Below are 27,604 nucleotides of genomic sequence, written 5' to 3'. Positions count from 1 at the left end.
TATATACTAAATTTCATGAAAATCGTTGGAGCCGATTCCGAGATTCCAATTATATATATAGATATATATATATATATACAAGAATTGCTCGTTTAAAGGTATAAGATTTACGTTATGTAATACCATGAGTTGAGAGCCCCTCTCAACTCTCGAGAAGCCAATTTGTACACAGCAAATATCTGTAAGATTTTGAATACAGGATATATCTCATAACCAGTTGGTTCATTGTTATTAATAACACAGTAATAATTTATTTTTGGCTGATGACTGGTTGTTTTAATCGGACTTTACGTTTTTATTTATGTTATTGCATTTTTTTATGTGTTTTTCAAAGTTTTTATCGATTAATATTTTTTGCAGGTTCTGCACTGGTCTAGCCTTCTTCACATTCTCGCAATACCTGGGTTACATAGCTACAAACCTGTACCTTATGATTTTTTTAAGCGGTCTTATTGCTCTACCTGGGTGTATGTTATGCCTCTTTATAATAATGAGATATGGACGTAAAACAACTGTTTGGATATTTCAAATAATAACATCAACTTGTTTCTTGACTATTCTGATCATACCAAAGGAAATGTATGCCAATGATTGGCCTCGATTAATTGTAGCTGGCGTCGGGTTCGCTAGTTTATCGGTAAACATTTACCATTTTATCCTTTTACTTGCGGTCCACCCCAGCTTCGCCCATGGTACATATATAGCATTTAGCCTTTCTCAATAAATGGGCTATCTAACACTGAAATAATTTTTCAAATCGGACCTGTAGTTCCTGAGATTAGTGCGTTCAAACAAATAAACTCTTCAGCTTTATAATGTTACAAACTTTCGCATTTATAATATAAGTAGGATAGTATGGATTATGTAGCAAATTCCCAAGTGCCTGTTACGTACAATGTGAGCTCTTCTATAAAAGTCAAAAAACCATAGTTAAACCCGGATCAGGTTTGTAAATAAACGTTTAAAATTTATTAGATTTTTTTTTATTAAGAAATTAATTTCTAAAAATAAATTCTTCATTACCATAAGTATGCCGCAATTTTTCGTGCTAGAGGGGCAACCGAGCTGGTGGTTGCCCCGTTTTCCTGTAAGCGCATATAAATGCAATAAATGCATCAACTTAAAACATTACTTGTTATTTAGGTAACCCATTAATCATTATTTGATTAAGAATAAATTAATGCGTTTAACCTTGACAATGTTAAATTTTCAATAAATCATAAAAAAACCATGGTTTAAAAGGTCAATCCTCAACCGGCTAGATACATATAATATTAAATTCGACTATTTCATTCAATATTTTTAATGATCAAGATCCTGGTTTTAACAATTATGTAATCACATTTGATATCTACCTTGTTACCCCATATTTATATCCCTTGATCACAATAACAATAGCATTGAAGTTGAATAATGAATTTTTCAACTTTTACACTAACTCCAAAATGTTACTTTTATAAAATGCCCTTACAGTTTTGATGCAGCTTCCACAAATTTTTATTTTTTGTTTTGTTATATTGTTAAATCTTCTTAACCCAGGGTACAGTACCAGCTCTATATTTGTACTCTGGGGAATTATTTCCGACACTTGGCCGGAATGCGGGTGTTGGAGGTGTGACAACCTTCGCTCGAATCGCTTCAATGATAGCCCCGGGGGTGGTCAGCCTGGATGAGGTTATAGCTGATTTACCGCTTATTATACTTGCTGTGATGTCGTTTTGTCAATTGGCACTGCTCGTGCCCTTGCCAGAAACTAAGGATCATCCATTACCAGACACATTGGAGGAAGCGGAACATTTTTCTAAATTAGTATGTATCGAAGTATGTTCTTGTGTTTGATTTTACGCGAGTATTATACATTTAGAAAGAGCGTGCGAGCGTGGTAACGGGGAGACAAGGGTCTCCCTATGACCACGCACGCTCAAATGTTCGAAACGTCGGGTTAATAATATAACGAATAAATCGCGTTTTAAATCCGTTAAAAAGTCTTTAATTTCTTAATAGTATGTATCGTGATAATCGTTATAATCAAAATTGCTGTTATATCATACCTTTATGCTATAAAAATATTTATAGTGAGACTTGCGGTGACAAGTAAAATTAATATTACCATAATAAATATTTTTATATTTTGCAATTGGTGAATTGCACCCTCGTCGACTGTCCGATTTTAAGTTTCGCCATTAGGCCGAAAGAGATGAAATTGCAATAGTATTTTGAGATGTTTTACTACATATTTACGATTTGACATGTTGCATATTTAAATTAATTTCATATACATATGTACTAAACAATTATTAAATATTTTTAGGAAAACGAAAATCATGGAAAAGAAAAGAAAACAGCTGGAAATGCATAATGTATTATATTTATTTCTATTAACACATTTAATTGATAATATATATGTCAGAAGATTTATAAAAGTACATTATCAGGCTTTTACTTGATCTTAAATCCCTATAAGTTTTTTTTAACATTAAAGTACTGAGATCTCTCAACCAAAGTGTTTATGCTTTAATGTTGTGTCATGTGGTACAGTACTTGCCTTCCAGTGGTGTTGCTATACTTCAATGTAAATTATTATTCTTTATTAAACCAAGAAAACATAAAGCTATAAAGCTGTATTAACAAAATATAATGTTAGAACCTTTAATGTAATAAGAATATTTTAAAATAATACATGTACCTACACACAACCTTATTATCCTATTTTAACAATAGCCAATATTTTTGGTGACAGGTGTTTATACTTAAAATATATCAATTTGTGTAAATCATATATCCCATTTTAATACAATATATGTATGATTTTTATATAAAAAATACAGATTCTAAATTTTTCAAAAAGTATTGTGCATAAGCTTAACTCTTTCATTTAACTAAATAACAGTAAAATGCAAGATTGGACTAGTAACTATACATATTTACAGTCCTAAAATAGTATTAAACATATAAATTGTACTGTTAAAAATGCACAATGAAATGCCAATAAGATAATCTATTCTTTCTTACTATGCAAAGCTTGCTTCTTTATGTTTTCTATTCTATGCAATAGAGTTGGATGTGAATGATACCAAGCAGAATACAGTTTGTCATAGATGGGATAGTCTAAATTGTCCTTCCCTAACTTAATAAGCGAAGATTTCAATTCATTTGCATAATTTAAGCCTACGGCAAAGTTATCCGCTTCAAATTCGAACTTACGAGAAAGTGCTGTAGCAAAGTATGATAAAAGGGAATTGTACGGAGCTAGAATCAATTGTAAAACCACAATTAAGCCTATTATGATAGGTTCTTGACCAGAAGAGAAACCTAATGTTGTGTATAAAAGAGAATTCTTAAAAAGTAATCCAAAAGCAGTGAATAATAACAAGAGATTAACTTCAGTAAGAGCTATTGATTTATAAATATGACTACATTTCCAGTGACCCAGTTCATGAGCTAAAACACCCAATATCTCACTGTCCGTACAACCTGTTGTAACATTTTTTGTCTCATCATGCTTTTCAAGCAAAGTGTCAAATAAAACTATTCTTTTCTCACCAAATAGACCACTGAAGTATGCATTACTGTGGACTGAACGTTTGGAACCTTCAAGTATGTATATCTGAGACAGTGGGAATGACAGTTTCGAAGCCAAACTTTCAATTCCAGATCTAAGGGAACCATCAGGTAGAGGCTCAAATTTATCAAATATGGGAGCTATCACTGATGGATATATTGTAAGCAAGAACAAAGATACAACTGTAGTGAATAGCCACAGCCAGACAATGAACATATTGCCTCCCAACATTATTATGTATATAGCAACTGAAATAATAGGTAATGTTATAACTAAACTCAGTGCTAAACTCTTCATTTGATCCTTAATAAAGAACCCAATAGTTTGTTTGTTAAAACCATGCTTCTCCTCAAGTACAAATGTTGCATAAATAGTAAAAGGTAAATTCACAAGAAAATTGAACAGTGTTACAAATGTCATGAATATGCAACTTACAAGAATTTCTTGGTCTGCACTAATACTGAAAATAGCTGCAATATTTTCAGATTTAGCCCAAGCTGTGTAAACCCATCTATTGTACAGGATTATGGTGGTTAATGCTATACTATAAAACTCCTTAACAATTTTAAATTGAGATTTATCAATACCATATACACGAGCTTTCTTGAATGAATCTTCATTAAGCATTTCTTTTAAATCTTCAGGTATAGTATTGTTTGTTTTATATATTTTTAGCTGTAACAAGATTAAATTAGATTAATTGAAATGTTATGCCCTGAAACTAACCACAAAAGTTAATTTCGATGAAAATCTCAAATATCATCTTTTCAATAAAAATCACAACATTGAGCAAAGTGATTGTAATATATGACGTATTTATTGTCTGTTAGATAATTTGTTAAATATATAACATATACAGTAATAAATAAATAATAAAATTATACCTGACGCAAGGATAGGTACTGCTCCCATAGGTATTCAGCCCATATAAACACAAGAATTAGAAGTAATAACAAATCTTCATTAAACATGATGAAAACAGGCGTAATAGAACAGATATTAAGTAGTGATTAAATTCGAACTATATTTTAATTACTTTTGTGTACATTAAACACATCCACAAACTTTGACATTGATTGTAATCTGCCGATGCCGGAATAGTGTGAATAATGGTGAACGCCGGAAAATGTCATAAGACACCATAGACAACTTTTCAATTCAACAAAAAAATTAGTAATTCATAACGCACAATATAAGTAATTTCAAGGGTTTAAAAAGAAAAGTTGTAACTAATTAAATTCGAACTCATACCAACAATTTTAATTATTTTAGATTTTCTGTATTGCCAGTCTTTAAAAACTTATTTGCAGAATAGCCGCATAGTTTAAATTTATTTAGTGCAGCATTTTTATGCTTCTTTAGAATTATAAAGCATCAAAAATTATAAATAGTGGCTCTCCCCCTTGCTTGGGCCGGATAGACCTCCTTTTTGTAAGATGTTCAAATTTTTAAATTACTGATATTTTAATTAATGTAATCTCAGACACACTCAACAAAACAAAAATCGCTAAAATTTGTTCCATCATTATTTAGTACTATGTAGTGCAATTAACATGAATTTCTTTTATATAGCTTAATCTAGCTCCTCTCCCCCCATGTAAATGTTTTATAATTTATAACAGTTCGTAGAGATTACGAAATTCAAGAAGAGACATACACCCAAGCAAACACATATAAATCAAAAATAATTAAAATCCGATCAGCCGTTCTTGAGTTATAATATGAGTATATTGTATATATATAGCATCCTTTTTATTTAATTTAATCTTTTATTTTATTTAAATTGACAAAATTAGATGTTATAGGTATTATACCATAGATGTTGCATTTAGACAAAATTCAACCATTACTAGTCGGAGGCTTTTAATGAATACCCATATTAAATTCACAGTAGCATTCAGTTTAACACGTTTTGATACTTAAACACATAAATCATCCCCGCTGGGATAGCAATTATTGCGACATGAACTATATGGGATATTTTTCATATAAATAGCAGATGGAAAGACCATTCCGTCAGTAAAAACTCAACAACCTACTAATAAACATATTTAAATATGGCTTTTCCTTCGTACAAATATGCCATTTTTATTTTAGAAATTATTTTACTAACAGTTATAAATTGTTATGCAGAAGAAAATTGTGAGACTATACCTTCAGAAATACACGTGACGAAAGGTAATAATTTTGTATAAGAATTTAAGATTACGTATGAAAACATACACACATTATAAAATAATTATTATATTTTAATTTCTATACATAATAATACAAAAAAAAATGTTATAGAGGAATACGACGACATGGGAAGTCTAATAAGATCGTGCAGTGGTGAAGTAAGCGTAAATAAATGCGAAGGTATATGCAACAGTCAAGTTCAACCATCGGTTGTTACGCCTACAGGTTTTTTGAAGGTATGAAGACATCGGAGAAAAGTAATTTTTTAATAACTATACGATAGGGTATTTTATATGCAACTATAGATATAATATAAAATTCATACTTACATCATTGTAGAATGTAAATAGCACTCAGCTGTTTACATCTCATTTTTAATATTTTCTGTTCACGAGTATTTTTTAATATCTTTGGTTTGGTCTTTCTTTACAGGAATGTTTTTGCTGCAAGGAGAATTACTTAAGAGAACGCTTAGTCACTTTGACTCACTGTTACGATCCTGATGGCCTCCGCTTCGTAGACGAAGATCGTGCAGTCATGGAGGTACGGCTTCGGGAACCAGCAGAATGCAAATGTTATAAATGTGGAGATTTCAGTCGATAAATAAATACCTATTACAATTTGACGGATTCCCTCATGACATTATATAGATGTATTTGATTTGAAGACGACTTTAACTAATAACTTATACGCTGGAAAAAGATTGGTCAATCCCTTTTGTAAATAATGTGTAGACGTATTATGTTTTGTAAAGTTTGGTTGAAAACAATAAAGAATATTTAATAAATGCACACCTTTTTTAATACTTCAAATAATAATGACTAGCAGTTCGCCCTGGCTTCACCCGTTGTACATATATAGCCTATGTCACCCAGCGAAGTTGCAGCTTTCTAATGGTGAATGACTTTTTAAAATCGGTCAAGTAACTTTTGAGTTTATCCATTACAAACAAATAAACAAACAAACAAAAATACAAATTCTTCTTCTTTATAATATTAGTGTAGATGTAGATAACTAATTTTGTTATTTTAACATAATAGTAATAATACTTTTTATTTTATAATTACAAAATTAAGTTAAGTTTTTATGTGAGAAAAAATACAATAAAAAGATAGTAAATTGGATTAATAGGGATATTATTGATATAAATTTACTGCAATGATCTAGTACACCTTATAACACTCAATATCTAGTAGGTAATAAATATCGTAATAACATTTAGTAGGCTCTGCCGTAGACTGACCACAGAATAACAGGTACAATGTCATGTAATAAAGTCACTTCAGTCGATCAGTTGTAATAAGACACAAAGCTGTAATTCCGCTGCAACTTGTTCAATAACAGTGAAATATCAACTAGATACGCAAGTACCTAGAGTAATGTTGCTTAAACATTGTAATAAGATTTTTGTATATATCTCAGAAAATTATGAATGAGAAGAGAATTAACACTAATGGACCTATGGAGACTATTAGTAGAGCCTTTTTTAATTAGAACTATGAATGTATGTATTAAGCATAGCTATGAGGCTAGCTAGCTATAATAAAATTAAATTCTATTTATTGATTCTGTTACAAATAAAAATATAACGAGTCGAAAACAAGCCTTATTGGCTTTATTGTTGACAAGCTTTTGCCCGCAGATTCTCACGTTTTAAATTCTGAGTACTTTAACAGGTGTTATTTCATATTACTTCATCTTGAAGCAAACCGCATCAGAATCCGTTGTGAAATTTTAAAGATCTAAGCATACATACATACATAGGAGCAGACGCGAGAAGCGACTTTTAATACGTTCTTTCATTAGTATACAGCAAAGTCGCTAATAGTGATATGACTATCTATCTATATATCTATGACTGTCCTTTTTATATTTCTAATATTATATTTATCGCTAAATAAATATTATATAATAGTATCAATTGCAAACTATTTGATACGCTCGAAAAATATAGTTTTTATACTTTTATGTAAAAAAAGTAGTTAAGGACCTAAGGAAAAAAAAGAATCACTTTTGATAACATTGTGAAGTTTTTTTTTATGTATTAGCGGGCAACTGAGCTGGTGGTTCGCCTGATGGTAAGCGATCACCACCGCCCATGAACATTCGCAAAGGTAGTGCCTCTGCAAATGCGCTGCCCACCTTTTTGGGGTAGGGGAAAAGGCTTTCCTTTTCGGTGAGTGAACTCTCACCGTAGGAAATACAGTGGCATGCCACTATTTTACGCCGGTTTTCTGTGGGGGTGTGGCACTACCCCGGTGCGAGCTGACCCAATTCGTGCCGAAGCGTGCTCGACTCCCAGAAAAAAGTTTCACACCTTTGACCAATGCACACTTCAGACTAATTAGAGATGCTTAGAGGTTATCTATATTAATTGAACTAGGTATGAACACATCTATATATATATATAAAAAATAATCCCTCTTTCCCTTGGTCACGCCATCACGCGTGAACGGCTGGGCCGATTTCCAAATAAAAGAAAGAAAAATTCTTTGTATGGTTCCATTTTAAAATTTGACGTGGGGGTGGTCCCCCAGGAGACGTCGCGGACTTTTTATGTAGAAAAATATTTAATTCCTTGTTTACTGAACCGATTGCAATGAAATTTGGTACGTAGACAGCTGGATAGCTGGAATAACATATAGGCAACTTTTTATCCAGGCATATTTTGAGCACTTTATCAATTAGATGAAATTCTTTACTTATACAACTTATTATCACTCGTATTACAATATCAGCATTTGTCACGTGTATTTTTTTTTTGAAAATTATAAAAAAAATTGCTTATGAGGCCACTGGTTAGGCGAGAAGAGATAAGCATATAGTGTTACTTTCGCATCTGTAATATTAGTATTAGTAGGAACAATAATAAAACATTGTTACGAAAATATACATAGGACGTCCATGTTTAAAAAATATAAATATGTATTAAAAACATCTATAGGTACCTTTAAAAAAGTTATTTTAAAAATAAACGTACTTACGGGAGTTTGGTGCAATGCATTTTAAGCAACAAAAAATATTATGATAACATATTTTACAGTAAATGCTTATATTTACCGTACATTAAATAGCCATTAAGCTCCTTTGTCTTCCCAGTTGGGAGTGCGTGTTGTTCCTGCTGGATACAAGTCGCGTAAAATGATTTTAATGTATAACATTGGCGACGAGTCTTCGAAGTACAAGCTGAAATCCAATATAAGCGGCTGGACTTTCCAATACATTTCACTAACCAAACGATTTCCACTAAGGCACAACACCTCATAAAAATGTTCAATGTAAAATACTTTTGCTCTTGCTTAATTCTACTCTCAGCTTGCTACTTACACGAAAAAAAAGTTGATGGTCAAGAAGTCCAACTGCCACCAGGTAAAATGCAATAAATATTTACATAGAGTTATATGGTATCTTTATATGTTTTTATACATAGATATTTACAATGATTTTTGGGCGATGGTACGGGCCATATGAAAACAGATTTCTCAACTAAAATTCTGCTTAGAGTACTATAAGCGGTAGGGGACCATATCATTTCTAATAAAATAATAATTAAAAATTTCAGGACAAGAGTGTCAAATGACACCGGTTATACATGTATTGCAGCATCCTGGTTGCGTTCCCAAGCCGATTCCTTCATATGCTTGTATAGGAAAGTGTACGAGCTATGTACAGGTTAGTATTGTACTTCCCCCTTTCTCTCAGTCTGTTTAAATTATTAAATTGCTAAAAATCCGTAGCTGATAACACGATATTTAACAGGTATCTGGAAGCAAAATTTGGCAAATGGAAAGGTCGTGCAATTGTTGCCAAGAGTCCGGAGAACGAGAAGCGACTGTCATTCTTTTCTGTCCCAAAGCTAAGAGCGAAGAAAAAAGGTTTAGAAAGGTAAATATGTTTCAGTGAATGTCTATGAGCTATAGCTTAAACTATATTGTCTGTAACATGTATGAGATTAACTTTATTCATAACACTCAATGGATTATAAAAATATTAGGAACCTTATCTCATTCAGCGCAGAAAAAGCAGACCTTTTAGCATCGCATTTTGTGTCAAATTCTCATACAACATCACCCTGCATTCTGGGACATTTATGCCTATTGTAGTTTTACCCAAAAACAAGAACTGAATGAATTGCGACACCTTGAGATTGACAAAACTAGTGGTCCCGATGGTATTCCTAAAAAACTACGCTCCTATTGACTTAATAAAACTCATCCTTATATACAGTGGATACTTCAACTTCGCGCACTAAACACTTCACCACCTCATGCCTTATCCGAACTGCTAAGGATTGGAATTCTCTGCCGGCGGCCGTTTTTCCAAAAAGTTATAATATGAATCTTTTAAAGGCGAGAGTGAATAGGTTACTCTCAAGCAATCATGTCATCACCTCGATCACTTCTACTTTCCATCAGAGGTAGACCTGCGATCAAATGCCTGCTTGATCAATTATAAAAAAATGTAAGATAAATGTTTTTTTTATTGTTATAGGTCACTACGAAGGCACCCCTAGAATGCATGTGCCGTCCATGTGGAAGTATCGAAGAAAGCGCTATTATTCCACAAGAAATTGCCGGCTACGCTGATGACTCTCTTTTAAGTAGTCAATTCAGAAAAAACTTCTAATTAAACATTGCATTGCAATCATAATTGAAACGAACTTTTATACGTTGTTAAATATCTTTGAAAATAAAGGCTATTGACATGTATTTAAGATTTTTAATCCTAGTATTAATCCTTACTAGCTGTGACCCGCGGTTGAAACCGCGTAAGTCCGTGTCCCGTAGGAATATCGGTATAAAAAGTACCTATGTGTTATTTCAGTTGTCCAGCTATCTACGAAGCGAATAGTATTATTATTCACCAATAGATGTCAGGAAAAAAAAACACGAATATGACATTATTTCAGTTGTCCAGCTATCTACGAAGCAAAATAGTATTACTATTCACCAATAGATGTCAGGGAAAAAAAAACACGAATAAAACACGAATATGACATTTTCTAAAAAAAATTCCTAGCTAGATCGATTTATCGCCCTCGAAAACCCCTATATACTAAATTTCATGAAAATCGTTGGAGCCGATTCCGAGATCCCAATTATATATATATATATATATATATATATATATATATATATATATACAAGAATTGCTCGTTTAAAGGTACAAGATCAAAGATTGATCTAAGCTTACAAAATATGGCCAGTACCTTTGGGCACCGAAAATTTTCAAAACGTTTGGTGATCTGTAATGAATTTATTGCAGAATGACCTTTAGCTTTACCTTTACTAAAATTTTTATCAATTAATTGTTATAAAGTACAAATGTTTAAAAATACAATTTATTTTCATTTTTTTAAGTTTTATCAAAATTAAACTATATTGCTAAATTTTTTCTCAAGTACTACCTTCTGTTTTTTTTTTTTATTTTTAGTTGCCAACTTACTTACAGTTTACCTTGATTCTGTTTTGAAAAGACTGCTACTGGTAAGAATGGTAGTTATATTGGTGCTTGTTTATTTAATATCTACCACACCACTTCTATACCGCACCATTTCTATATGAAATATTATATAAGAGCCGAAAATTGCCTGACACGCTTTTCTATTTTCAAAGGATGCGGTCGGTAAGTAAAATAATCTTATTTTGAAATTATTTTTGGAAGAGATTTGTAAGGACTTTTGTTTGAACAACAGTTTGCACAGCTAAGTTTGTGGACCATTAGAAACATTTCTAGTCTATGAGTACCTTCTGTCATTTGTCAGTCTTTAGTCAATGTCAACAGTCATTGTTACTGTTGGTATTTGGCACTTAGTTTGTTTTGATCGCTTTTTGTGATTTATTCTTCAGTTTTACTGTGTTTGTGTTAGTTGTACGTAGAGAGTAATAAATCTACCCATCTATTAAAAATGAGTCGTCGCAAGCGTGCTAGGGTAATTCTTACTTCATGCATCTTCAATTATGAAATTATATCGAAAAAAAAATATGTTTATATACTGAGGTTATGTTTATTGATATTGTAGGTTGAAACCCGCGAAATAGATGAAAAATTGAAACAAGAGGATTCTGAATCAGACCAGTCTGAGAAGAGTAAAGTGATTTCATCTAGTCCCTCTACTGTTGCCGGTCGCAGGGAATCTTCTTCGAGTCGTACGAATGAATCTAAAAAGGAAGAAAAACCGATAATAATTGAAGAAATGAAAAGCGAAGATATTGAGGAAGTAAATTATAAAGAAATGCTTAATAGGTAACTCTTACATAAAGTGTATATGTCATTTATAATATTTAATAAATACAATTCCAAATCACCTATGCTCACAAATTTTGTGACTAAATACTTGTCGTATAGCGTACCTTTTACCCTTGACTTTTGATCAAGAAAAAACGTATATCTTTCAAATTTCTGTGAAAGGATAACGTGGAATTCTAGAATGCAAGTGCATTTTGTTAATATGAACATTTATAATATTTTGTGTTCTATTAAAGCCTAAGAATTAAATTTATTTAGTCAGTTGAGAGCTACAAAACCATGTAAAAAGACAATTATGTATAAAATATAGTTAAACATGGAATTGTTTACAGTTTGGAAGGTGCAGCTTTTCAGTCAAGGTTGCCATTTGATAAGATGTCATCATTAGAAGCAGAGTGCTTCTCAGATTTGCAAGGACCATCGGCTCAAGCATTTATTCAAATAAGAAACCGTGTATTGAAACTTTGGTTTGAAGATCCTAAAAAGCAACTGACACAAGAGCAAGCTATTCAAAAAATGGAAGTAAGTTTATCAATTGTGTTTTTGCCTAAATATATATGTTTTATTTTTCTTTTAATGTGGTCATAGACAAAACAATCTTTTCAGTGCAAAGAAACTTAATTGACAAATTAAATCATAACAATAGTCTAAATGTAAATATGTTGTACATGATTGTTGACTGTAGAAAGAGATTGATGAAACAGGATTAGTGTTTCTATAATGCTCCAATATTCAAATGTATATAGGTAAAAATAATAAAAGTGAATGAGTGCATCTATAGAATTCAATACATTTATGCCTTTGTGCGTTTTGTGCTGTTCAGATTTTTTAGGGAATAAAGTAATAAGAAAAAAAACTATAATTAGTAATAATAATGATATTGCATACACTTTAGATTATCATAGATTGTTTTGGACAATTAATGATTGTGTCTTTTTTTTGCAAATTTTCAGCCACCCTATAATGTGGATCCAGTGTTGGTATTGAGGACTCATGCTTTCTTAGAAAGACATGGTTTTATAAACTATGGCATATATGAGAGAATTTCTCCAATTCCATCACCACCTAAAGGAAAACAGAGACCTAAAGTCATCATCATTGGTGCAGGTAATTTTGAAATATTTTGTTGATGATACTCTGAATCTAATCGTGAAATTGGAAATAGGGCAGAATTTTTGCTGCCAATGAATATTCAGACTTATATTTATTTATTAAAACAATTTTAAACACTTTCAAAATCAAACATATATGAATGGTAAAATTTGTGGCTGTGGATTGATAAATATTATTAGTCTAATAAATAAATTAGATCCTGCTGTAAAAAAAAAAATGTAATATATAATAGATATTTTACCGTACCATAATTTTGTTACATTATTTTCAGGTGTATCGGGATTGGCCGCAGCTCGCCAATTGCAATCGTTCGGGTGTGAAGTTGTCATAGTGGAGGGACGAGAGCGTGTCGGCGGGCGCATAGTGACGTACCGTAAAGGACCGTATGTAGCAGATCTTGGTAAGCTATTTAATGATAATGAAAAACCCTTGGGATATTATGTACTGGATAATTTGTGCATTTAATTGTATTGATACATAAAATCTGCTAGCTGGCCTTGCAAATGTTCTGCAATTACACTATTTCCACTATGTTGTAATTGTCACTAAGCTATACTACTGTATTTTGAGTATCTCAAAGGAGATTCTCTGAATTGACTGAATTTTTTGCTTTCTGTTACCTAATAACTGTGGTTTTTTCTCATTCCTTTTCTATTTGATCGGAAATTGTTGTAATTTTGTCTCATTTTTGAATTTGGATTGGTATCTCCCCCCCCTTCCTGGAATGTACCATTAGTACATTATTATCATATTACCATAGAGACCATTTTGTACAAAAGTATTAATCATTTCAGGAGCGATGGTCGTAACTGGTCTAGGCGGGAACCCGGTCACAACGCTCTCGGTTCAAATGAACATGGAGTTGCATAAAATTAAACAGAAATGCCCCTTGTATGAGGCGACTGGCAACCAAGTGCCGAAACATAAGGATGAAATGGTGAACTATTTTTATTAACCTATATCTTCAAAAATATCTCATAGTAAAATTTATCTAAGTGATAGTAAATCTGTAATAAATAATCTAATTAATAATTAAAAATGTGAAACTCTGTCTGTCTGTTTATCTCTACGCGCTTAAACTACTGAACGGATTTGGAAGAATTTTGGGACAACGATAGTTTATTTATTTTTATTTATTTATTTTATTTATTTATTTATTTCATACATTTCATACATACATACATTTTTGACATTTTTAAATTTACAATTTATGGCAATTACAATTTGGGACCCAAGAAAGAATTTTCTTGTGTTTGATTTTACACGAGTATTATATGCATTTAGAAATTAAAGACTAACGTCTCCCCGTGACCATGCTTGCTGTAAAGAGTTCGAAACGTCGGGTTAATAATATAATGAATAAATCGCGTTTAAAATCCGTTAAAAGCCTTTAATTTCTATACCCGAGAAAACAGTTTTTATCCCGTTATTCCCACGGAAACGGGAACTGTGGGAGAATAGCCCGGGATTGTGTCTTTTGAACAGATTTTTCTGGAATATAGCAAACTGGCTGCGCCCCGCGGTTTCCAATTTCAGTTGTCCAGCTGTCTACGTATCAAATTTCATTGCAATAGGTTCAGTAGTTATTGCGTGAAAGAGTAACAAACATACACATCCTTACAAACTTTCGCATTTATAATATTACTAGTAGGAATGATATTATAATATTATATAGTAGGATAGACCATGGCTAACTGATAAATTTTCATTATTATATTATTTCGCATTTCAGGTCGAGCGCGAGTTTAACCGCCTGTTAGATGCTACCTCGTACCTGTCCCACCAAGTGGACTTCAATTATTATGACGATACTCCAGTGTCTCTGGGCCAAGCCCTGGAGTGGGTAATTAAGCTGCAACAGAAGAATGTTAAGCATAAACAGGTTTGTTTATAATTTGAATTTTCAAGAATATATTGTTAAAAGATTCCAGTCTATTTTATTACCTTTGTTATGTATGCCATTATTACATACATAAGATAATTAATTTATCCAATACTTTAAGTTTTCTTGTCTGCTTTTTTTCCTAATTATATCTAAAATTTATTTTAGAAAAACAAGCACGAAGTCTTACAATGCGGTAGGACTCTCATCTAGGTTTCATCCATCAAAGATTTTTTAACTTTACGAAATTAAATTTGACCGCCAGTTGTAATTTTATTTTTTTATAGTATCATTTACTGAATCTTTTTAAATTAAAGACAGTGTACTATATATTATTTCTTTGCAGATATCACACCTGAAAGCATTTATAACTTTGCAAGAGAAACTTAAGAATAACATAAATAAGTAAGTATAAACTATAAATGATGTGCTCTTGCTATTATAGCTGAATTTTGTGGATGATAAATTTTCTAATAATTTCTAGAAACTTCGATTGGATTAATAATAATATAATAGTTTTGTTAACATTATAATATATCAAAGTGACTATGTAACAGTATGCAATGCTATTTAAAGTAAGATACGCAAAATAGCAAAGATTCTTTAAACTTTGAACCCAAAGCTCTTTGTGAGATTAGAGTTAAAACTTCTTCGAAAAATAAATAAAATGATATATGCATATAAAACACTCATTAAATATCCCTTTGTATCTAGAATGGCGGACATAAAGGAGCTTCTCAAATCTATGAAGACGGAGAAGGAAACATTACTAGCTGACAAAGATAAAGTGACCGCAGAAGATGGTGGAATCTTGTACGAGTTTAACTTGAGGAGGCTGAATCGAGAGTTGAATAAACTGTGCAACGAATACGAGGCCATGGTCAAACAGAACGCTACCATTGAGGATAAGTTGACCCAGCTGGAGGCGAACCCGCCGAGGTGAGAGAAATTTTTTATTTAATTTAAATAATATATATATATATTGAATTTTAATAATATATATATATATATATATATATATATATATATATATATATATATATATATATATATATATATATATATATATATATATATATATATATATATCTTAATATATATAAATCTCGTGTCACAATGTTTGTCCTCAATGGACTCCTAAACCACTTTACCGATTTTAATAAAATTCGCACACCATGTGCAGTTCGATCCAACTTGAGAGATAGGATAGTTTATATTATGGCAATTACGATATATTACTAGGTCCCCGCGCGGAGCCGGGGCGTGCAGCTAGTAAATTTATAAATATTCCTTATTACTAAATAATTAAAAACAATGTATAACTCTTATCAAATTTTTTTTCTGTTCTGCCAATAGCCAGATTGGCGAAATTGAATCGGGGGAATTCAAGTATGTTATAAACTAGACAATTGGTGACATGTTTGTCTATAGACATAGTGGACAACTGAGCTGGTGGTTCGTCTGATGGTAAGCGATCACCACCGCCCATGAACATTCGCAGAGGCAGTACTTCTGTGAATGCGCTGCCCGCTTTTAAGGGGAAAAGGGTCAGGTAAGGATTGACTACTAGGAAAGATGGAATGCACTGGGAAGAGTGAGAAAAGGAAACTGAAATCCCATCTTTTATTAATTACTATTAATTATCTAAATATATATAACTCAAAGGTGACTCTCTGACATTGTGATCTATCAACGCACAGCCCAAACATCTGGACGGATCGGGCTGTTTCGCATGTAGATAGATGTTATGACATAGGCATCTGTTAAGAAAGTATTTTGATAAATTCTACCCCCAAGGGGATAAAATGATGAGAAAATTTTGTACCATGCGAGCGAAGCTGCGGACAAGAGCTAGTTATAAATAGCATTAATGAAAACGACCCCGCAGCTCGGTGTACCTGTCGGTGCGCGACCGCCAGATACTGGACTGGCACTTCGCGAACCTGGAGTTCGCGAACGCGACGCCGCTCGCCAACCTGTCGCTCAAGCACTGGGACCAGGACGACGACTTCGAGTTCACCGGGAACCACTTGACAGGTACTTGTTATATCTTCTAATAGATAAAATTCTCGTGTCACAGTTTTCGTTGCCATACTCCTCCGAAACGGCTTGACCGATTTTGATGAAATTTTTTGTGCTTATCCGGTATCTATGAGAATCGGCCAACATCTATTTTTCATACCTCTAAATGATAAGAGTAAAGCGTTTGCCGGGTGCAGCTTCTTCTTATATATATATATGGCGGTTGATTAGGATACTATAATAAAAAAATAAAAAAAAAATTGATCAAGATGCAGGAAAGAAAGAAATCAAATACAGAAAGGTGTATGTGCATTTCTCATAGGTGGATAAGCAAAAAAAAAAATGGTCAACCATCCGAGTGTTATTAAAATTAAATAAATAATATTAGAAAAAGTTTTTTTTTTGTATGTATGATCGTAATCTTTTCAAAAACTACTAGACGGATCTATTGAAAAAAAATCTAACCATTACATAGCTGTATTCTTACTTCATAAGTTATAAATATATTATATCATGCATATACTACAATATGAATTTGTGAAATGACATTGTAGAATATCAGCATTAAGTTGCTATGAATAACTTAATTACCCTTTTTATTTTGTTATTGTTATTAACAATTAAGGAATAAGATTACAATTTGGATAAGAAACTGGTAAATACGACATACATAAATTATCATATCTATATATAATGTTACATTTAAAGAGGGGCCACACCCATAGCACAGTAAAGGTTACACGAGAGAGTGTAATTGAGCTATAAATCATAGTCAAACTTGTCGATATAATATGTTGACTGACAGCGTGGCTAATCGATACAATAAATAGCTATTTGTTTTGAAATTTTAAATTGCCGTACTTCTATATGGCGAAACAAATGAATAATCTGTAGGCTAGTAACTCTTTGTTGGAACACTTAATTTTAAATATGTTTTTTTTTTCTTTTTAATTTTTTTTGGAATCTGAATAAAAGAGTTCGATAAATAAATTTATCCTCACTCGAATTTAATCGTATATCAATTCTCTTATATAACCCTCACAGATAACAAAACTAATCGTATATATAACTTTCACAAAACATTCGATTAAATATACCAACCCATTAAATTGATTTAGTTAGAACAAAAATACGTAACATTACATAAACAAACTATTAGTTTAGAAATAAAGTGTTCGGTCAGGACACGGGGAGCCGCAGGCCATAACTTCAATTAGACGCGCGTATTCGTTAGCGTTTAGCGAACATTTCCGCACAGATAGGGCTGTAACAACAAACTTACGTATTAATAATTATAATGAAAACTTAATATTTATAAATTACGTGCCATATTGTTTGCGATGATTGATTGATTGATTGCGATGGACACCTAAACTACTCAACCGATTATATTCAAATTTGCACACCGTGTGCAGTTTGATCCAACTTAAAAGATAGTATAGTTTTTATTATTTCAATTACGATTCATGTCTACCCGGGTGGAGCTAGGGCGTATAGGTAGTAAATTTATAAAAGTGTCATGAAAACGAGAATGATTTCTACAGGATACTTCTTCATATGAGATTTGAGACCTGAAAAGTAAGCTAAAATTTTTCTACTCAAAAATGTAACAGGATTATTTAAAGGATTTTGGAACTTGTTAAGCAGTGTATAAGTGCAACATAAATATTTATCGTACATATTTGGCTTAAATGATTTATTTTATGAATTTGATTAAGCACTTATTAATTTAAATTCAAAGAAACATTATGCTAAGCTAATCAAATGGTCATTTTGTATAGCTGACAACCCTAACACCTGCGCGATAGATGCGCCATTGTGTCACTTACAAAAGTCACAACGAATAGAAATAGTTACCCTAAAAGGGAAAGCTCACCTCTGTATCTTATTTGTTTTCACTCGAGCGTCCTCTTGTTCCCGGCCATATAAGCTTTTAGTGGGTACATTATTCGTTTCGATTTATGATTTGTGGTCAAAGTTTAATAGAAAGTTCATTTAGTTGTTTTAAAATGTTCTAATTGTCTGATAGATTCTATTTGTTATTCATGTTTGGTATTCTCGTCTTTTATTTTCCTTCGACATAATGCGATTTTTCGCGAATCTAAAGCAATTTATGGGCGGTCAATGTTACGCCCGAAGCGACCCCGTTATGGAAGTGGAATTTGCGAGTTAGTGTGAGCGATCTTACGCGGTTCGACCCGAGGCGATTGTTCGTGTCAATAATTACCACCATCTCTTCACATTTTCCATATTTCCATAAATTGCTACCGACTTCTGTGAATTGTCATTATGACCGCTGCAAAAATTTACGCGTTTAACAGCTTTACACCTTATAATTATTCGCTTCCGTAATAATTAACAAATTTATTTCTTCTCGATTCTTCGAAATGTGAGGGTTAAAATACATTTATTTTTTTCAAGGAACATATTCCTCCGCATTGATGATTGTATATGCGAAATGGAATATCGAGTTAAATCACGTAAAAGTCGTCTTTTGTTTAACGATAAACAAGCAGCAAAGCATAAGTAGTATATAAGTATTTGCTCACGACTTGAAAATGCCTTTCGGTAAATTTGTAGTTTAATTGAAATTTATAGTTATTTTGGGTTCATTCGTATATTAGTTAGTTTGACGGAATATTTAATTAACATTTACGTTTCATTAAACGAAATAGGTACATTGCTATAGGTATTCCCTGTATAGCTTTTATAAATTCATAGATGCATCTCGTAATGTGCTCCGTCTAATAAAGAATACGAAGGGATGAAGTAAACTGCTGTATTCAAGTGTAGATATGTATCGCGTATTCTTTTGTAGGACGGTGCGTGCGTTGTCGGCCATATTTCTCACCGCTGGCCCGCGAGTGTGGGTAGTTGAAAAATGACATCTTGATTGTTGTGCGTTATGTATGTACAGTCGCGTGCAGTTGTGGACGGTACTCGTACAAATTGAACGATTGTTAGCCGCTTCAGTTATCGTGACTTGTCTCGGAATTATTATATTTACTGGGATAAAGTATTCCGAGTTTATGCAAACGCGTATTTGGTTGCATGATCGTGGTCTATATACGGTGATGCTGCACGGAGAGGTTTACGATTGTGGCGTTGCATATATCTCTTGAGAAAGTTATGTTAGAGTCTACGAAATGAAGGGACTATAGAATTTTACGCAGTTAAATTATGGGTTTCGTTTGTTTGTTATATAAATGAAACAGTAAAATAGAGAATAACGTATTCGACTGAAATAATAGTACACCGTACATTGATAGAAATTTAGATATACAAATTAATATTGCGTTTGGCTCATGGTAATGAGTTGTAAATAATTTTTGTCGCAAAAGTTTTGTGCTTATTGATTATGAATGAACTAAAAATGCTGATAAATTATTATTTATTAATTCTCATAATTATTTAGAATAATTAACAATCGAACTGATGCCGGATCATTTCCGGAAAAAAAATATTTGATCTAGGTATAATGTTCTAGCTAATTCAATCCTACTATCCTACTTAATATTATAAATGCGAAACTTTGTAAGGATGTGTACACACACATGTGTACAAACACACTGTTTGTTGCTCTTTCATGCAAAAACTAATGAACCGATTGCAATGAAATTTGGTACGTAGACAGCTGGACAACTGGATTAACATATAGGCAATTTTCTATCCCGATATTCCTACGGGATACGGACTTAAGCGGGTAAAACCGCGGGGCGCAGCTAGTCTGTAATAATTAACGTATCAAAATTTTATTGTAAAATTTTAGAAAATGTATAAATTTTTGATGAAAAAATGTATACGTGAATAATTAACAATCACTGATAACATTCTCCAACCGGATAGGCCTCTGCATTCGCCGCATACGATTTCACATAACAAAGATGCAGCCAACATGAATAATAAGATCTGTTACTTTACGAATGAGATATGGCATCTAAAACGGGTCCCCGAGGTGGCAGTTGCGGCGAAATGATAGTTTTATAGAAAGGCTCGCGGCGGCAACAAGTTTTTGATAAGGCGATGCGTGAGGCAATAATGAATGTGATACAACGGAGTATTTTCCCATTTATCACTCCGCCTATGAATAAAATTTCTCTACATGTTGCCTTTGGCTTATCGGCTGGATAAACAACGATCACAATCTCGGATTTCGAGTCGTGTGTTGGCTATGTTGATTTGAAATGTTTGTAGTCCTCTAACACTTTTTTTTTTCTTTTTTTTTTAACGAGGAGGAAATCTTCCAAAGATGCTCTAGCTTTGGGGAAAAAGTGGAACATGTGGGATTTTTACCCACTAAAACCTCCTCGGCGGCCAAACTCAAAGCACAATAGCAGGAATCCTGGAAGCTCCTATGGAACGCACCAGGATCAAGATCCTCTAATACTAGGAGTGAATTTAGCTTCTTGTGTTTCCATATGGGATAACGCGAGGTTTATACTCTCCGTTTTGCTCTTATCACAAACAAGGTTTACTTTGCGTGTTAACATGCTCAATTAATTCCGATTAGTGCTAAGTATTAGCGAAACGGCTATAAAGGCTCTCAACTCACCTTATTCTGTTTAATAATGTTCGTATTTACAATGCCGTTTTCAAGTAGTTTTATCGAATCGTTTATATGTTAGTCGAAAAAAAAAACATATGACGTTATCATAGGAAATGTGAATCAATACGGATATACTATTCTTACTGGTAATGCAGGCATTAGTTTTATACAACTAAATAGTTTTTAATATCAAATACTAGTATACTAATGAGGGAATTAAAGTATTACTAGCTGTTGGCCTCGGCTTCGCCCGTGGTACATACATAATCTATTTCACTCAGTGAAGCTGAGGTCGGTGAAAGAATTTTTGAAATCGGTAAAGTGGTTTTTGTGGGAAAACTTTAAAAATACAATAATACAAAAATATCCTCTTAAAAATATTAGTGCACATTAAGAATAATAAACTGGATACACCTGTGCTCCAATAAAAAAGAAATAAATCATTGTATCTGATTTGTTGGGCATTTACAATGGCACTCATATGTGACATTTCATTTTAGTTAGTAAGGACATCCATTATGTGAGGTGTGTAGGCGAAATTAAATTCAATCAGCATTGTTATTGAAGATGGCATTTTGATAACAAAAGTAGGTAATAAAAATATAACTACTGTTATTTAAAACGCTTTTAAATAGTATATTTATGAATGTACAAAATGACGTTAGTGGTTTTAAAAAGTCCTCGAATAGGAATATATAATAATAAAATGTAATTCGTAACAAATTACGCAAGTGCTGCTAATGTGGCCCATATCCTTTTCCTTACCGTTTCCATTCCTTTCCAATATTAATCTCGTCAATCCTTCCTCGATCCCTTTCCAATTTTAAGTCGGCAATCCATTTGTAGAGGCGTAAGGTTTTCAAACAACTTTACACCTCCCCAAATGTTCATGGGCGGTGGTAGCGCTCACCATCAGGCGATTCACCAGCTCCATTACCGACGGTGACATAAAAAAGAAAAGTAAGCCGTTTATGGATCGCTGGACTTTAATTAACGAAAGTACTATTTAATATCACACCGAAAATGATATTCAAATGTGGCATTTGGTGTTGTTTGACACGTTGTTGAGGACATCAATCGCAACTGTAGGCAATGGGCGTGGATGAATAAGCGATGAGGCGACGAATGGCTCTATTAAAGCTGCATTGTTCCCTGATCGCTCACGTTGCGCAAGCGCATTGTTCGCGCACGCCTTTCACGAGACTAGCCTCTGCTGTAACGCTGTACCGCTAGTTGGTATAGCGATGTACTTACTACCATACTTCATATGTATGTGTATGAAGTTATGATGTTATGTGACGTCATTAACTCCTATAATTACATGTTGCTTTAAGGTGATGCCTTAAGTAGTTTAAGTCTAAGGAAATATGTCATAGAAAATGACCCGGTTTTGTGGAGCATAAGAATATGCCTTATGACTTGTATGTTCTGATGAACATACAAGTCATAAGGCATATTATATATAATATGATTATTATAAGTGTAATCGATGAATAAATTAATGTACTCTAGGGTCTTTGAATTGTTAGAGTTGTATCCATACGATTACGGAATAAATGATTGTAAATCAAAATTCAAATTTACATAACTGTCTTGATTATTTTGGTATTATCTTAAAAATCGAGAATAAATCTTCTACTATACTAATCCTTTAGCTATTATAACTAGAACTTGTTTAACGTTAGTCTTGATAAAGTTACTAACAAACTCACCATTTGAAAATCTACAGCTATTCAAAATAAACCGCGATCGAATTGGGACATAAAGTAACCGAAGAAGATATATTATGAGCATGTAATAGTCCGTAACGAAACCTTAACAAGATACTAAAAGTTTGAAAACGTTTTACAACAAAGCACTTGATTATGGGACATGCATTTCGATTATGCTTTCTTGATAATGGTTCGAAAGCAACGGTGTCGACGCTGCGAGCGGCGCTTACTGTTTAATGTAAAACACTAGTTCACATTAATGGCACCTCTAAGAGTGCGTAAAGAGGCGGTGGCAAATTGCCAACTCTTGTACGTTTTGTTGGACGTAAATTAGAGATAGGTATCTCGAGTCCACGGAGCTTCGCTAATAATTTATCAGTATTGTTAGCGGAAATCTTTGTCTCGCCCGCAAGGACAGTTGTTAGCGGCGAAACGGTTTAGTAACTAGTCCATCGCGATAGGTCGGCTGCTGTTTGTGGTGACTCGTAACTAAGGAGAATTTATGTGGTGCGATGTATCCATAGCTGGCATTTAGTGCGTGTAATTGACAAGCAAGGAAATACCATTCAGTGCTAGCTTAACGAGTGCTTTATGATTCAAACTTGTATAAACTCTTATATAATAAACTTGTATAAACTACATAACTATAATGTACCATACATTTGATATTATACATTGCGTTTGCGAATAAATTTCAATATGCATATACATATCATTTTTTTTATAAAATTGTCCCAATTTATAGCCTAAATATATTTAATATCCTTTACGCGATAAGCGAAACCCTCCTAATTCCATTTACCTCTAAGATTTAACCCCATTGTATATTTCTATTCGATTTTCCCACTAGCCCATTAAATTCATAAAATAGTTTCGCAAAATTCAGAGTATGAGAGGGACGAATACGAATTTAATTTTAACTTGATAATCGCACTCATTCAAATTTTGATTATTCCACGCTAGTTCATTGGGCCTTCGCTTTAACTTTTCGTTCATTGTTAAAGTTGTAATCCTCTTTGTGAACCGTAATTGAATTCACTGTTATGCTAATACTCTGATTTCCCATCTTATTTCGTTAATAGAGGTCTGTGGTAAACCAATTAAAGGGAGGCTTTGAGGATTACACAACTTATGTGTGTTCGGATAGTTACTTCCAGGGTGGTTGCAATTTTACGCTAATTTGAAACCTTTTAAAAATATTGGATGTAGCTTTATTGGGTTGGGTTGTAAAAGGTGTAAGCTAATGATCATGATCATCAGTTTGACACGTTTTGAGTAAATCGTTATTCCATAAATTGTTTACTTGTATTAATATGATTATGAGACTTACAACACAAGCTTGCAATTTCGTAACTTTAAATTGGATAGTATATGCACGGTTCACGACGTAGTAAATAACACATGGAACTTTTAACAATTCGCAGACGATCGAAAAGCGCAAATGTTAAAGGGCACTTCATGACACTGAATTATTTTAGGTGAATTTCGTTGAGATTTGAGTGTGCTCGAGTCGAGACTGAACGGCTCGGGATGCAACGTGTTTGTCGCTTTATTGCGCATACTAGGGGGCTTAGCATTCCGCCTGTACTCGGGTGTCTAATAGCATCGTATTGCGGTTTTATAAACGCTGTTGCGACCTGTATTACATTCCGTAGACATCCTGCGATGTCGTCTTGTTGAATTTATTACGCTCAACAATACAGCGAGTTTGAAAGCGATGCAAATGCGCGTATGTCGGCGGTACATATTAAATTCTTATGAGTGGATTCCTGTTTATTAATACTTGTCGTGTATTGTTCTTGCTTGGTCAGTTGTTACATTTCTCTGTGTAAAAGACGTATGCGCTTCAATTGCGGTAAACTTCGTCGCTGTACCTTAGCTTGGATAAGTTGAAAGCACGGAACAGAAAAAAGTGGTTAGAAGGGTCTTGTGGACGGGGCAGGCGCGCGCTCTTAATTAAAAACAGACATATATCAACTCGTAATTTGCCAAAAACGACACAATCGAAAATAGATAGAAAATTATACACTGCTTATAATGTATGGGTTACGCATTATAGTGCGTTCAGTGTGAGTGTCAAGTAAATAGTGGGAGAAAAGCGGCGACACTCGTTCTTATACAAATCGGAAACTATTTCGTTTCTAACCTCAATTACCACTTCGGTGGTTAATAGAGTCACCTACCTAATACGAAACTTTCATTAGACTAGAAACAAATTCACAACGTCTTTTCCATTTGAGACTAATGGGAAAGGAAAATAAACTTTTTGTCTTGTCATATTGAAATTATCTCCAAACTACGTCACTTTACAACACTATAATAATAGGATTGAGAGTCATATTTTAAAAATACGTCTCAGTTCGTTCGATTTTTCGAAAAATTCTAGATTTGCGTAGCCGGCATGTGTTAGTAACGGTGGCACGGTCGGCAAATTCTGTGGCATGCAACGATAACCGCTCTAGCGTGATTCTCATGCCTCCGCTAGCTTTGTCCAAATCTACCGCAGTTTTCACTTGGATCGAGAAATTTTATTTCCTCTCCTTGACAATGGAATGTGGCTTGAAAATTTCGATTCTGCTAGTAAAATGTTGCGTGTAAAGTATGAAATGGACTCGCTACTCATTGCTAATATCGATTATTTTAATAAGGAAAAACGAGTGTACAAAATCAGTTTAAGGAAATGTAACGAAAATAAAATAGACTTAGAAGGTGGTTTGTAATAATCCTAAATCTCACGCTAAAATTCTCCTAAGACTATAGACATCCACTCAGACCATTGATTAAAAGTACTCGTGAGGACTAATAACTTAAAATCCACTTCAGAAACTCCTCCTTTTTGAAGTCGGTTAAAAAAGGTTAGCTACGACTCTCTTATATGTATACGTTGGATCGAAAGCGGTTAGATTCATTCGTGCTAAAACGACCAGATGTCGCCAAATCCGTAAAATGAAATACGTTAGCGCGTCTGACGTCACTTTACTTTTTTGTCGCACCGCCTGTGAAAAGCCATTTATCAAGTTTTTATGGTAACACTTGTTTTAATTTATGCTTACACTAACTTCCGAGCTGCTATCTCCGACCTCATTTGCAGGCTTCGCTTGGTCGCTGTTTATATAGAGCGCTGAAAGATACAGTTGAAAATTGTATTTGTATTCAAATGTTTTATTCCATTTTGTTTTTTTAAGATATATGAATATTTCATGTTTATAGAAATATTGTATTTTAATGAATAAGTGGCTGTTTACGTTGTGAGTTGTGACTGTTGTAATCACATTATGTACCATATCGGTTATAGTGGAATATGTTTTCCATAATACTTTAATTGAAACAAAATTATTTCGGAGTTTTGCTGACACAATATGGTAATATTAATTTAATACTTTTTATTAATTAGCTCTTTTCTTGTAAGTTTCTGTCTTTGAGGGATCGCTCTCTAAAGTTACATAATTTCAATCTTCTTGAGATTGTTTAATCCGGCCGAAGTTGGGGCGGGGTAATTGAATGAAGCAATTTTTGTGTGCCCTCGCTTATAACTATTATAAATGACCCTTTAAAATTTATCTTTGCAGTTAATTGAAAACGTACAGCAAATAAGTCTCCTTTTATTTTAAACGTAATTAATGATGCTATTACGGCTGCTACTCGTAATGTCAAGTTGATATTAAATAAAATATACCCAGTGCGGAACTTTAATTAAAGCTGGGAGTTTCGCCACATACTTTAAAATCAAGATTGCGCGTAAATTGCAAGTGATAATTAATCTCGCATCAAATGTGAACTTGAGCAATTTGAATTTAGTACGAAAAAGTACGCGGGCGAACTTGTCTCCATTTATCGCGATCAAGGCGGCAAATCAAAGGGACATTTTCAAATATACCGAGTCACGAGTGGTAGTTGGGAGCATTTGGTAGACGAGCTAACCGCGCGCCATACGACAAATCTCGCTTATATTAACTTTGCTAGGGTAAATTTCACTCCAGTCTCGTGACCACTACACTTTCAAGTGGCAAAGTTTTAATCCTGTCCCGAGTTACAGTCGTATTTTCTATGTAGTATTGCATTTTCTTTATAATGCTCACGAAGTTTGGCAGTTCGGTTAATTGGGAATCATGTAGGTTAAAATTAAACTAGAACGTTGAAGTTTGTAGTGCTCTGCATTTTGTTGGAGTGGTTAAGAAAATTGCTGCTCATAATAGAAAGTGGTGCAGTCTTAATGCAATTTACTAAATGTGAATGTTCAATGTTTTGTTTAAAGTTTGTTGTGGTTTTCGAGTTATCGATTATGTATTTTCACTCCAAATGTATTTATTCCTGTAGGACTTAGGTTTACTTATCCATTG

The 27,604-nt window shown here is 33.2% G+C and overlaps 5 protein-coding genes across 5 annotated transcripts in view; 4 read left to right on the top strand and 1 right to left on the bottom strand.

Moving 5' to 3' along the window:
- LOC119834084 (organic cation transporter protein-like) overlaps positions 1-2,359 on the top strand; it is a 6,565-nt gene extending 4,206 nt beyond the window's left edge. The window contains exons 7-9 of the mRNA XM_038358368.1: positions 361-637; positions 1,540-1,821; positions 2,312-2,359. Coding sequence (XP_038214296.1) covers positions 361-637; positions 1,540-1,821; positions 2,312-2,359 — 607 coding nt within the window. The remainder of the gene's footprint in view (positions 1-360; positions 638-1,539; positions 1,822-2,311) is intronic.
- A 13-nt stretch (positions 2,360-2,372) lies between these two features.
- LOC119833760 (CAAX prenyl protease 1 homolog) lies at positions 2,373-4,686 on the bottom strand. Its single transcript, XM_038357932.1, has 2 exons — positions 4,447-4,686; positions 2,373-4,237 (listed from the first exon to the last, which is right to left on the bottom strand). Exons 1-2 carry the CDS (start codon positions 4,531-4,533, stop codon positions 2,999-3,001), a joined length of 1,326 nt encoding a protein of 441 aa, XP_038213860.1. The 5' UTR covers positions 4,534-4,686; the 3' UTR covers positions 2,373-2,998.
- Positions 4,687-5,592: 906 nt separating this feature from the next.
- Positions 5,593-6,493, top strand: LOC119833763 (partner of bursicon). Its single transcript, XM_038357934.1, has 3 exons — positions 5,593-5,740; positions 5,852-5,976; positions 6,173-6,493. Exons 1-3 carry the CDS (start codon positions 5,620-5,622, stop codon positions 6,341-6,343), a joined length of 417 nt encoding a protein of 138 aa, XP_038213862.1. The 5' UTR covers positions 5,593-5,619; the 3' UTR covers positions 6,344-6,493.
- A 2,480-nt stretch (positions 6,494-8,973) lies between these two features.
- Positions 8,974-10,445, top strand: LOC119833761 (bursicon). Its single transcript, XM_038357933.1, has 4 exons — positions 8,974-9,109; positions 9,303-9,412; positions 9,500-9,625; positions 10,232-10,445. Exons 1-4 carry the CDS (start codon positions 9,010-9,012, stop codon positions 10,364-10,366), a joined length of 471 nt encoding a protein of 156 aa, XP_038213861.1. The 5' UTR covers positions 8,974-9,009; the 3' UTR covers positions 10,367-10,445.
- Positions 10,446-11,525: 1,080 nt separating this feature from the next.
- Positions 11,526-27,604, top strand: part of LOC119833759 (lysine-specific histone demethylase 1A) — a 303,792-nt gene continuing 287,713 nt past the window's right edge. The window contains exons 1-10 of the mRNA XM_038357931.1: positions 11,526-11,672; positions 11,763-11,986; positions 12,322-12,511; positions 12,943-13,096; positions 13,374-13,502; positions 13,897-14,039; positions 14,835-14,984; positions 15,331-15,389; positions 15,699-15,923; positions 16,873-17,021. Of these exons, the coding sequence (XP_038213859.1) occupies positions 11,649-11,672; positions 11,763-11,986; positions 12,322-12,511; positions 12,943-13,096; positions 13,374-13,502; positions 13,897-14,039; positions 14,835-14,984; positions 15,331-15,389; positions 15,699-15,923; positions 16,873-17,021 (1,447 nt within the window). The 5' untranslated portion in view covers positions 11,526-11,648. The remainder of the gene's footprint in view (positions 11,673-11,762; positions 11,987-12,321; positions 12,512-12,942; positions 13,097-13,373; positions 13,503-13,896; positions 14,040-14,834; positions 14,985-15,330; positions 15,390-15,698; positions 15,924-16,872; positions 17,022-27,604) is intronic.

Source organism: Zerene cesonia, chromosome 18 (assembly GCF_012273895.1).
Source record: "Zerene cesonia ecotype Mississippi chromosome 18, Zerene_cesonia_1.1, whole genome shotgun sequence".
NCBI classification, from domain to species: domain Eukaryota; kingdom Metazoa; phylum Arthropoda; class Insecta; order Lepidoptera; family Pieridae; genus Zerene; species Zerene cesonia.
Note: the sequence above shows the minus strand (reverse complement) of the source record. Positions and strands in the feature narration are given on the sequence as shown.